A 12,979-nucleotide genomic window follows, 5' to 3' on the forward strand; every position below is an offset into this window, starting at 1 on the left:
GCTTCACCTACCCGTTGTCCCCTTCACTACCAGTGTGGTGACGGCCGGCTTCACTGCAGACACTGTCACTGGTGTGACCAGCCTCATCCCGCTCATTGGTACAGTCCGCAGAATGGTGCCAGGCTGGCCTGGAGCTCCCTTCAGTAGCACCTGCCGAAAGAGCAGAGGGTTACACTCCAGTGATATTTGGGGAGACAAGGTGAGCACATTGAACTTGTGAGTCACTATCACGGAGGATCTTCCCTAGACTACTTCCTCAGGAGTTTGTGGAAGTTTGATATGACGGCAGAAATTCTGACAAATTTCTACATAGGTGTAGAGGAAAGTGCTGACTGGCTGCATCATGGTCTTGTACGTGGACACCAATACCCCTAAGTGCAAAACCCTGTAAAATGTGGTGGACACAGCCCAGGATATCACGGTCAAACCCTCACCCACCATTGAGACATCTTTAGGGAACACTGCCATCCATCAGCGATGTTCTTGCTGCTGCCATTAGGAAAGAGGACTCGGGGCCACAAGACTCACACAACAAGGTTCAGGAACAGTTGTTACCCCTCCACCATCAGGCTCCCCAATGACAAACTCAATCAGGGGCTCATTTAAGGACTCTTACTTGTGCACTTTATTGATTCTTTTTCTCTTCGCATTACACTTTGTTCACATTTCTTTATCTGTTTACATTGTGTAGATTTTTTTGAACTGCCAGTAAGTGGTAATTCTGCCTGGCCCACAGGAAAAAGAATCTCAGGGTCGTATGTGATGTTATATTTGTATTGACAATAAATCTGAGACGGGACAAGGGGCCCCGTGTTGCAGCACGAAGTGGAATGGCCAGGGTGCTCACCACTCCTCACTAGGTCCAGAGTGAGACCACATCTGCTTAGGTTCCAGAGGCTCTCAGTTATCCTGATTCTTGTACCCCTTCTCATCCCAAACACGACGATGGTCCACACAGTTGTGCCCAATGGAATGATGTCCTGAGAGTTTCTGAATCTCCCTGGCCTGTGTAAGAATCTCCACAGCCAACACCCGAATCTCCCCGGCCTGTACTCAAATTTTCCCGCCCTGTATCTGATTCTCTCCCACCTGTACCAGAATCAGAATACACCGTCAAGAACGTGTTACGAAATTCGTTGTTTTACGGCAGCATCACAGTGCAAACATTTATATAAACCACCTTATAAAATTAAATAGAAACAGTGCATGAAAAGACTAAGTGAGGCAATGTCTATGGTTCATTGTCCATCTAGGAATCAGCGGAGGGGAAGAAGCTGTCCTTGTGCCACTGAGTGTTCATCTTCAGGCTCCTGGACCTTTTCCCCGAAGGGAGCAGAGTGAAGAGGGCCTGGCCTGGGTGGGGTCTTTGATGATAGAAGTTGCTTTTTTAAGACACCGCCACATGTCGATGTCCTCGATGGAGTAGATCTGGTGCCTGTGATGTTGCAGGCTGAGTTATCAACCCTCTGGAGTTTATTCTTTCCCTGGACATTGGCACCTCCAGAGGGATATACATAAATGTTTGCATTGTGAAGCTGCCGCAAAATAACAAATATTGTGACATGTTCATAATGATAAATTGTGATTGTGTACGTCAGGCCGGAACAGTCGTGAGCAAGGGGGCCAAATGTATTGGGCTTCTCACTTAATAAAGGATGTGCTTATGTTGGAGAGGATTCAGAGGAGGTTCACTCTCGGAATGATATGTGTTCGATGTCTCTTGGCCTGTACTCGTTGGAATTTAGGAAAATGAGGGGAGAATCTCATTGAACCATTTTGAACGTTGAAAGGCATGGACAGAGATGTAGAAAGGTTGTTCCCCTCATGGAGGGAGATTCTTGAACAAGAGGGCACTTCAGGCTTGGAACAGAAATGTGGAGGAATTTCTTCAGCTTGAGGGCAGTGAATCTGTGGAATTTGTTGTGGAGGCTGGATCATTGGGTGTGTTTAATGCAGAGATTGATAGATTCTTCATTAACCAGGTCATCAAAGATTATAGGGAGAAGGTTGGGCAGTGTGGCAGAGTGGATCAGCTCATGATGAAATGGTAGGGTACTCAATGGGCTGAACACTTTATTTCTTCACTGATGTCTTTTGGGCACCTTTCTCCACATGCGGAGTATGTGTGTGGAATGAATGGAATGGGAGAGGTGGGGATGATCTTTGTGTTTTTGGAGCAGGATTGTCAGCGACCAGAAGAGGCGGGCGGCATTTGGACCCTAAAGTTAAGCAGCAAAATCCAGGAGGAGCTGATGGAAGGTGGAATGGGATGAGCAAAGATGTATGCTTTGAAATGCTTGGATGTGGACGGGAAAGAGTTAGAGAGAGATGGGCTCAGCACAGGAATTTTGGTTGAACACAGGTGGGGACAGCATGGATGCGTTGGGGCTGTTCCCAATCTCTGACAGCTCCGCTGCCCTTGCGAGGAAGGGATGGCGGAGGAGACAACTGAAATGCTGTGGGCATTCAGATAAAGGAGCCGAGCCCAATGCCACCCTGGGCGCCCTCTCCCACACCCCACGCTCACCAACCTGGGTCAGCCCCTGCTGGCTCACTCCTCCACTGATCTTGGGCATACCCGTGATGATTTTGGCTGGGGTTCCTGTCCCTGGTGTTACCACCTTGGTAGTGAAGATGGTGATCGGCGACTTCATTCCAGTGTTGCTCGTGACTGGGGGACAGGAACGTGTGGGGTGGGATGGTGAAGAGACAAATCACAGAGTGTTGACCGGCTCCCGGACAATGTTTACATCAGCCCTCCCTCCCCACTCCCTCAACCCCCCATCGGCCCAAGGAGAACTGATGCCAAGCCCTGCGGCTCATCCCCACACCAGATGCTCCCTCATGGCTACGTACATTGGATCTTCTCTCTGTGTTGGGGACCCTCTGTCACTGCCCTGGACATTGGACCCTCTCTCAGTGCTGGGAACCCTCACTCACACTGCCCCAGACCCCCAGACACTCTCTCAGTGTTGGGGATCCTCACTCACTTCCCCAGACCCTCTCTCAGTGAAGGGGACCCTCTGTCACTGCCACGGACATTGGACCCTCTCTGTGTTGGGGACCCTCTCTCAGTGTTGTGGACACTCCCTCACTGCCACAGACCTCCCCCTTGCTCTGCTGCAGAGCCCCCCTCTGCCCAGGAGCTCTCTGACTCTCTTCCCCCCCCCCCCAACCCTGCTGGTTTGGGTTGTTTCCACAGCACCCTTGGGTGGGTGGGGGGGATGGAAGACCCCTCCACCCCATTACCTGCAGAGCCCTGCTGCGCCATAAGGGCGGACACGGGGATGGTCTTGATGATGGTGGTGGTGCCAGCTTTAGTGCCGCTGCTGGGAGACACGCTGCTGATGCCCAGGATGGTGGGCTTGGTCACCAGACCACCAGCGGCCTGCGTGGTGGTGATGATGGTGGTGGGCTTCCCGTCAGCGGACGTCACCAGTTTCAGGATGGTAGCTCCTGGGGGCAGGGGTCCCTTGGTCTGCAGGAGTCAAGAGCAAGGTGAACATGTACCTGCCGTGGCAGATCACGGCCCCCTATCCAGTGGCATGATGGAGAGGGATGGCCAGGATGAGAGGGTGTTGAGGGGGCTCTGTGCCACGGGAGGGGCGGTGGGGGACTGAGGGAAGAGTGGTGTCACATTGTAAAGCATGCAGCTGTAACTATTTTGCCACAGTGTCTGCATTCCCCAGTGACCACTCACGTCCACTAAATGCACCACTTGACAGTATTTCCTCACTCACCTGTATGTACTGTGTGACAGCATTTGATGAGGCTTGACCAGTGACCACTCCCGACTGAACTGGTTTTGTCTGAACTAGGGACACCATCTTGCCCAGACTGGAGATCTGGAGGGATGGGGTGGGGATGGTGGAGGGAAAGACGGATCACACATTAGGGAAAGTGACATTGGGGAAGAAACAACATCTCCACATCTCACAGAGGGGCACAGATAAGGTGAGTGGAAACCGTCCTTTCTCCAGGGGGAGGGGAGCCCATATGAAGAGGCCCAGGGTTCAGCTAAGAGGAGAGACATTTTTGGGAGGCCAGAGAGAGCTGCCAGAGGAATGGGAGGTAGGTAGAACAGCTGGGAGTCATTCAGACAGGTTAGGGAAGGTGTAGATGTGGACTGAATAGAGGCAAATGGAACTCTATTGAGCCAGCATGGATTATTTGAGCTGAAAGGCCTGTCTCTGGTCTTTTAAGACATCCATTTCTCCCACTTTCATTTACTCCCTCCAGATTGCACTGCAGAGTTTAAATGTCCCTCCTCTTCCTTTGCTGACGATCCAGGCAGACCAGGGTATTGTCAGAAGGGAGACTTCGGTAAATCCTGCAACCATGGAGGTCTGTCCCCAAGACAGCGGCGCCTGTGCTGGGCAGTGGACCATGATGGGGTGTAAACTCTAAGGGAGCAGTGGACCTGCAGGGAACCAGAAATGGGGAAAACATCCTCCCCCCTACCCCATTGAGGAATTGCTGCAGAGGAGATGACCCTACAGGACAGTGACCACAGCAAGGGGCTCAGAGACGTGCAGTCAAGGGACTTGTACAGGCTGCTGGAGACCGGCTCGTGGTGAATGTGGGCTTGTGATGGAGATGAGGAGGAACGGCTTTTCCCAGAGGGTGGGGAATCTGTGGAATTCGCTGCCCATTGAAGCAGTGGAGGCGACCTCAGTAAATATATTTAAGACAAGGTTGGATAGATTTTTTACAACGCAGGGGAATTAAGGGATATGGGGGAAAAGGCAGGTCAGTGGAGATGAGCCTGTCATCAGATCAGCCGTGACCTCATTGCAGCAGAGCTCGATGGGCCAAATGGTAGACTCCTGCTCCTGTTTCTGAATTTGTGGTAAGGGGTACCGGGCAATGCTCGTGGCGACTCTTGGTCTTTACAGCAGGGAAAAGTTGAAGAATATCAGGTACATTAGATTTTTGTATGTGATGATAAAAGGAGCCTTGAACGAGGAATTGAACTGGACACCAAGGGAAGGAGAGAAGATGCAGGACTTGACAAGCCCCTGGAAACCGACCCATGGTGAAAAATGTCATCACGTGACAGACCCTGGTTAAACCGAGACCACCACGATGGAGGGGGGTGGGGAGAGAGGAGTGGATTACCAGAGCACCCTGGTTAAACTGAGAGCACTGTATTGAAAGTGGGTGTGGAGAATGGAGGGATGGATTACCAGGGCACTGCTTCCAGCCATGGAGATGGGGCTCTTCACCAGCGTGATGGTTTTGGTGACTCCGGCCACCACAGTGGTGACTACCTGAGCCTGCTGTGCCACAGTCACCGTGCCAGACTTGTGAACGGTGATGATGGGCCGCATAGGTGAGGCCGCTGTGCCCGAGGCGCCCACTTGGGCCACGGCCGACTTCAGCATGCGGGTGGCGGGGTTGCTGACCTGTAAGGAAGAAGGCGGAGGAGGAGGTGGGTGAAGACGGCCGGACACGTTCACTCGTGAACATACACAGACCGATACACAGACCGAGATATCCGTGAGCAGAGGGACATACAGGCAGAGAGTTTCACACTGACACTCCCACACAAAGACAGACCATGTGTACAGATAGCCACGCGAGGGTGCGAGGAGACAACAGACTTTTGCTTCAACACAAGAACAGACGTGGATGGACATGCATGTGGTCAGTCGCACAGATGCAAGGTGAGCTAAAACACTCTTAAGATGCATGTGCAGGCCCACAGGGAGCGGTCAAAGCACAAACACGGGAGCAGGTAACACAAGACAAACATACAGAAACACTGGAGCGCAACACGCAGTACCTGACGGAAACAGACAACAATGCAGCCTGCGCTGGGAGAAACACAGACTCGCGCTCCAAGCGTGCGCACACGTCCCCGCAGGCCCACCTACCATGATAGGGGAGGAAGACATCTTGACGGTGGCGGGCAGCGTGGAGCCGGGGGCCACAGCCACGGTCTTGATGGTGGAGCCAGCAGCACCGAGCACGGTGGAGATGGCAGTCGGCGGGATTTTCTGCGTGGCCGCGGCGGCGGCGGCAAGAGCGGCCATCCCACTCATCTGCGTGTTGCTGCCGATCGTCTGCGCAGTGGGAGCAGGGGGACACACAAACCATTTCAGCAGGGTGGGGCAGGAGGAGCTTCACTACGGGGTGGGTGATGGGGAGGGGTCCATTCAGGTGACTTCTTATACAGGCACGTAAACATCCAGACACACACGCACACACAGATGAGTGCGTGGACATGCACACACAGACACACATAAACACACATATAGACAAACAGACAGCCACACATCCCCTCCACCCCATCAGACATGCATGCGCACACACACACCCTCAGAGACAGGCAGACATACAGCCCCCAGACAGGCGCACACACATACCCCCTGAGAGACAGGTACGCATGCACACATACACTCACACAGACAGGCTCACACACACATCCCCCCTCCACAAACATACTCAGATACACTCATATAGACACACACACAATCTCAAGCAGACAGATGCATGCACACAGACACATGCAAAAGATACAGGTCAATGGCAATGACACAGACCCAGGTTGTGTGGAGGTGATGGAAAAGGCAGCCACATTGTTTGGTGGGGAGTAGGTTTTGGGGGTGGGGGGGGTGGGGTAGGGAAAGTGGGGGGGGGGGAAGCAAACTCAGGCGGGCATCATTATCTAACCAAATACATCGGGGGAGAGGGGCAGGTTCAGGAGGGGAAAGGGACACTGTGGGGATGGTTGGGCTGAACGGGTAGCCTGATCTCCCTGGGACCCCACCATAGAGGGCAGGTCAGCCAAGGAAGCGAGATCCTCAGACCGGGCATGAGGGGATGGATAGTGGAGACTCACCACGCACTGGGTAGCCTGCCCAGGCACTACCATCCGAACCCCAGTGGGCAACGCAGCAGCAGTGGCTGGTACCTTCGCCTGCTGACCAGCCTGGCGCACGGTGATGAGTGATGTCCCACTCGGAAGTGCCCCCGGAGCCTGAGGGGAAGCCACACGCAGCACAGCCGTCGTTCCTGTGGGAGGGGAGGTTTGGTGGGGGGTGAGGAGAGGGAGGGAGGGGAGAGTAACAGAGGGGAGAGGTTAACAATAGAGGAAGAATAAATTTCACCACTTGCCGCCCATTGTAACCCGTCTGGTGCACCTGACCCTGGATTCCCATTACACACCTCAGCCTTGGAGGAGTCACGTGATGGAGCAGTGGCCGGTCAAGGAACTCCAGCCCTCTCTGGAAAAGTTTTAAAAAAATACACTAAACACAAAGGCACAAGAATAAAAATTAAAACAAAGTGAAAGTAAAGGTGGGAAGAAAATGGCAGCGAAGAAAGAAAAGTCGAAAGCAACAGGAAGAAGAGAAGAAGAAAGAATGTCGGAAGAAGAAGGTGAAGGCCTTACCTGTTTGAGGAGGCCCGCTGCGGAGAGAGAAGCCCGTCCCTAAGGTCGGTGGAAGTCCCGAGCTCGGGACTACAAAAATGGTTCGCGGAGCCGAGTAAAAGTGCACAACCGCGCATGCAAAAAAACACACTGACGGGAGGGGGGAACAGCTGAGAAGTCGATCTCCACAGCTGAGGATGACAGCTGCAACACAGCAACAGGAAGAGAACACAGAAAACAACGAGAACAAGAAAGAAGAGGGTAAAAAGAAAACAAGGAAACAACAGATGACCAACCCAGAGGAAGAAGAAGAAGAAGAACATAGAGAAATGGAAGAAGAAGGGAAAGGCAAGACAATGGATATTTTTTTTTTTAAAGAATATATGGAATCAGTAAAAGAATGGCAATTACAAGAATTAAGTGAAATAAAAAGAATTAAAAGTGCAGAAGAAAAAATCAATAGAATAGAGATGGTCTTGTCAGATATAGGAAAAAGAGTGGACAATGTGGAAGAACGAGAAACAATCGTAGAAATGGAAGTAGAGGACTGAAAAGAGAAATTAGAAGAATCTAATAAAAAAGTTAAAGAGGCACAAGAGCTGTTAGCTCAGAAGATAGATATAATGGAAAATTATAATAGAAGAAATAATATAAAGATGGTGGCCCTTAAGAAGGATGAAGAAGGTAAGAATATGAGAGAATTTATAAAAGATTGGATCCCCAGGGTCCTAGGAAGACCATAATTACAGGAAGAAATGGAAATAGAAAGGGCACATAGAACATTAGCCCCTAAACCACAGCTGCAGCAAAAACCAAGATCCATTTTAGTAAAATTCTTAAGAGATACAACAAGAGAAAATATATTGGAGAAAGCAATGAATAAAATAAGAGAAGACAAAAAACCACTGGAATACAAAGGTCAAAAATTTTTTTTCTATCCAGACATAAGTTTTGAACTCCTGAAGAAGAGAAAGGAGTTTAATACAGCAAGAGTGATCTTATGGAAAAAAGGATAAAAATTTATGCTAAAGTACCCAGCGGTACTTAAAATAGTTATTCCAGGGCAGCAAAACAGATTATTCTCGGATCCGGAGAAAGCACGAAAATTTGCAGAACAATTACAAAAATAGACTGAGAGATGAAGACGGGTAATGAGAGTAAAAATGACCACGAACTATATGTATGTGTGTATATGGGTATATATATATATATATATATATATATATGTATAGATGTGTATGTATATATGTGTGTACATGAGTGTATCCGTATTTAGAGGAAAATATATAGAGTATAGATAAGAATTAATAAGGGAATGAAAGGGAACAGAGGAAGTAAGGAGGGAATTAAAAGAGTGACCTTTGTTATATATGAAAATTGAAATCTTTTCCGGGGGGTGGGGGGGGGAGCTGGGTGGGGAGCAGTTACGGTCACTGCGAAATCAGTTGACGCTTGCGAGTGAATTCGCAAATCCAAATGGAGAGGGGAGATGTGGTTGCCCAACAAGGGATAAAGGGCAACTCAGGAGGGGGAGGGGAGAATGGGGTTAAAGAAATTTTAGATAGGAGAATAAGGGAAATGTTTGATGTTTTAGAAATGTTGTCTTATAAAGTGTTCAAAACAAGAAAGCAGAAATGGATAAGAAGGAAAGGTGATGATGAGGAAATGGAAAGGGAAGATAAACAAAGTATGAAATGGCTAAGTTGAACTATATGACTTTAAATATTAATGGAATACATAACCAGATCAAGAAGAAACTGCTAAATTTACTGAAAAAAGAAAAAATTGATATAGCATTCGTGCAAGAAACATATTTAACTGAAATGGAGTATAAGAAATTAAAGAGAGATTGGGTAGGACATGTAACAGCAGCGTCATATAATTCAAAAGCTAGAGGAGTAGCTATATTAATCAGTAAAAATGTACCAATTAAAATAGAAGAGGAAATAATAGATCGAGCAGGGAGATATGTAATGATAAAATGTCAGATATATTTGGAGTTTTGGAATTTACTTAATATATATTCACCTAATGAAGAAAATCAAAAATTTATGCAAGATATTTTTTTGAAGATAGCAGACACGCAAGGGAACATACTAATAGGAGGGGATTTCAACCTTAATTTGGATTCAAACATGGATAAAACTGGGAAAAAAATTAACAGAAAGAACAAAGTAACCAAATTTATAATTAAATTGATGCAAGAAATGCAACTTTTGGATATATGGAGGAAACAACACATAAAGGAAAAGGAATATTCATATTATTCGGGTAGACGTAAAACATACTCAAGAATAGACCTATTCCAGTTATCAGCTCGTATGCAAGACAGAGTAAGAAAAACAGAATATAAAGCTAGAATATTATCGGACCATTCACCCTTGATATTGACAATAGAGTTAGAGGACATCCCTCCAAGAATGTATAGATGGAGATTAAACTCCATGCTACTTAAAAGGGAGCATTTTAGAGAATTCATTGAGCGACAAATTAAAATGTACTTTGAAATAAATACGGAATCAGTGAAAGATAAGTTTATACTATGGGACGCAATGAAAGCGTTCATCAGAGGGCAAATAATAAGTTATGTAACCAAGATGAAGAAGGACTACAATCAGGAAACAGAGCAGTTGGAAAGGGAAATAGTAAATATAGAAAAAGAATTAGCAATGAAGGAAGACACAACTAAAAGAAGAGAATTGGCAGATAAAAAAATAAAATATGAAACACTACAAATATATAAGGTGGAGAAGAACATAATGAAGACAAAACATAAATATTATGAACTAGGAGAAAAAATGCACAAAATTCTAGCATGGCAGCTTAAGACAGAACAAACTAAGAGAATGGTATTGGCATCAAGGAAAAAAGACAAACAAATCACATGTAATCCAACGGAGATGAATGAAAACTTCAGAGAATTCTATGAACAATTATACCAAACTGAAAACGAAGGGAAAGCAGGGAAAATAGATGAATTTTTAACTAAAATTGAACTACCAAAATGACAAATAGAGGAACAAAATAAATTAACAGAACCATTTGAAATAGTAGAAATACAAGAGATAATAAAAAAACTACCAAATAATAAAACACCAGGTGAGGATGGATTCCCAATAGAATTCTATAAAACATTTAAAGATTTATTAATTCCTCCCCTCCTGGAAGTAATCAACCAGATTGACAAAACACAAAGCTTACCAGATTCATGCAAAACAGCAATAATTACAGTAATACCAAAGACAGGGAAAGATCCACTCGCACCAGCGTCATATAGACCAATATCTTTACTTAACACAGATTATAAGATAATAGCTAAACTACTGGCAAACAGATTGGCCGACTATGTACCTAAAATAGTAAATCTGGACCAAACTGGATTTATTAAAAAAATAAGAACAACAGACAATATTTGTAAATTTATTAACTTAATTCATACAGTAGAAGGGAGTAAAGCGCCAACAGTAGCAGTTGCTTTAGACGCAGAAAAGGCCTTTGACAGAGTAGAATGGAATTATTTATTCAAAGTATTACAAAAATTTAGTTTACCAGAGAAGTATATTAATTGGATTAAAGCATTATATAACGGGCCATTGGCGAAAGTGACAGTAAATGGATATATATCAAAGCAATTTAACTTAAGCAGATCAACAAGGCAGGGATGCCCACTATCACCCTTATTGTTTGCTTTAGCTAAAGAACCACTAGCAGAATTGAGAAGAACATAAAATAAAATAAAAGGGATAAAAATAAAAGACAAGGAATATAAAATCAGTTTATTTGCAGATGACGTTATAGTATACTTAACAACCAGAATTATCAATAAAAGAATTACATAAGAAATTGAAGGAATATGGAGAAGTGTCGGGTTACAAGATTAACGCAAATAAAAGTGAAGCAATGCCAATGAATAATGCGGATTTCTCAAAATTTAAGAAAGAATCACCATTCAGATGGCAAATACAAGCAATAAGATACCTAGGTATACAAATAAATAAAAACCCCGGCCATCTATATAAACTCAATTATTATCCACTAATGAAAAAATTACAGGATGACTTAGAGCATTGGAAAGACTTACCACTAACACTAATAGGAAGGATAAACTGTATTAAAATGAACATTTTCCCAAGGATACAATACCTATTTCAGGCCTTGCCAATACCCTTGACAGAGAAATTCTTCAAGGAGTGAAAGAAAATAATAAGGAAATTTTTATGGAAAGGGGGGAAACCGAGGATAGCACTAGATAAATTAACAGAATGGTATAAACAAGGAGGCTTACAACTGCCAAACTTTAAAAATTATTATAGAGCCGCACAATTAAGATACTTATCAGATTTTTATCAAACAAGGGAAAAACCAGATTGGACCAGATTAGAACTAGATAAAATAGGGGAGAAGATACCTGAACATATATTATATAAATGGGATGAAAAATTGGTACAACGTAAGAATTCTCCAGTATTACATCATCTGCTCAATATTTGGAAGAAGATTCATGTAGAAAGGAATAAAACAAATTACCAATTACCAAAACTAATACTGACGCAAAATCAGTTAATCCCTTTTACAGTAGATGACCTTTCCTTTAGAGAATGGGAGAAAAAAGGGATCAAAAGAATAGAATATTATTTTTCAGGAAATAAATTATTATCCTTTGAACAAATGAAGGATAAATATAATATAACTCAAGATACAGTGTTGGCATACTACCAACTGAGATCCTACTTGATGGACAAATTGGGAAGCAGTCTGAGGTTACCAGAGGGAAGTAACTTTGAATATGTGATTACAGATACAATGATAATCAAAAAATTTATAACAAATATGTATATTAAACTGCAAGAAAAGGAGAATTAGGAAACAAATGGTAAAACTAAACAAAAATGGGAACAAGATTTAAACATAAAGATAAAGAAGGAAACATGGGAGAAGTTATGCTCTGGAACTATGAGAAATACAATAAACACGAGGTTACGTATGATACAATATAACTGGATACACAGGCTATACATTACACCTCAAAAGTTAAATAAATGGGACCCAACAGTCTCTGACAGATGTTTTCGTTGTAAAAAAGAAATGGGAACAACAATTCATGCAATCTGAACATGTGAGAAAGTGAAAAAATTTTGGGAAGATCTAAACCAGATATTAAATAAAATTACAGAAAGCAATATACCAAAAAACCCAGAGATCTTCCTCCTAAGTAACATAAAAAACAAAGAATTTGGACTTGATTTGGATGGTGCACAAAAAAGATTTGTTACGATAGCTCTAGCCGTAGCAAAAAAATGTATTATGTCAGCCTGGAAATTAGAAGATAACTTGAGAATACAAAAATGGTATATAGAAATGAATAAATGTATTCCATTAGAAAAAATAACATATAATTTAAGAAATAATATTGAAATATTTGAACAAATATGGGAGCCATACATGAAAAACAATAGAGAGAACCTACCGGGGACATTTACCACCTAAAATAACGGAAGGAGAAGGAAATGAAAAGAATTGACTCAGTGGAATTTCTTGTTTATTTTTATTGAGTGACAACGTTGTTTGACTGGTTTAATGTATCTTAGATTCTGTACTTTAAAT

General features: G+C 44.4%; 1 protein-coding gene across 2 annotated transcripts in view; it reads right to left on the minus strand.

Annotated features, from left to right (window-relative positions):
* The window catches only part of LOC138759197 (host cell factor 1-like), a 553,478-nt gene that overhangs the window by 14,062 nt on the left and 526,437 nt on the right, over window positions 1–12,979 (minus strand). For both annotated transcript variants that reach the window (XM_069929256.1, XM_069929255.1), the window contains exons 9-15: window positions 6,845–7,017; window positions 5,877–6,065; window positions 5,187–5,405; window positions 3,741–3,845; window positions 3,250–3,478; window positions 2,532–2,671; window positions 12–150 (exon numbers count right to left, since the gene is read on the minus strand). In XM_069929256.1, the coding sequence (XP_069785357.1) occupies window positions 12–150; window positions 2,532–2,671; window positions 3,250–3,478; window positions 3,741–3,845; window positions 5,187–5,405; window positions 5,877–6,065; window positions 6,845–7,017 (1,194 nt within the window). The remainder of the gene's footprint in view (window positions 1–11; window positions 151–2,531; window positions 2,672–3,249; window positions 3,479–3,740; window positions 3,846–5,186; window positions 5,406–5,876; window positions 6,066–6,844; window positions 7,018–12,979) is intronic.

The sequence above is a fragment of the Narcine bancroftii genome, chromosome 3, assembly GCF_036971445.1.
Source record: "Narcine bancroftii isolate sNarBan1 chromosome 3, sNarBan1.hap1, whole genome shotgun sequence".
Lineage (NCBI taxonomy): Eukaryota > Metazoa > Chordata > Chondrichthyes > Torpediniformes > Narcinidae > Narcine > Narcine bancroftii.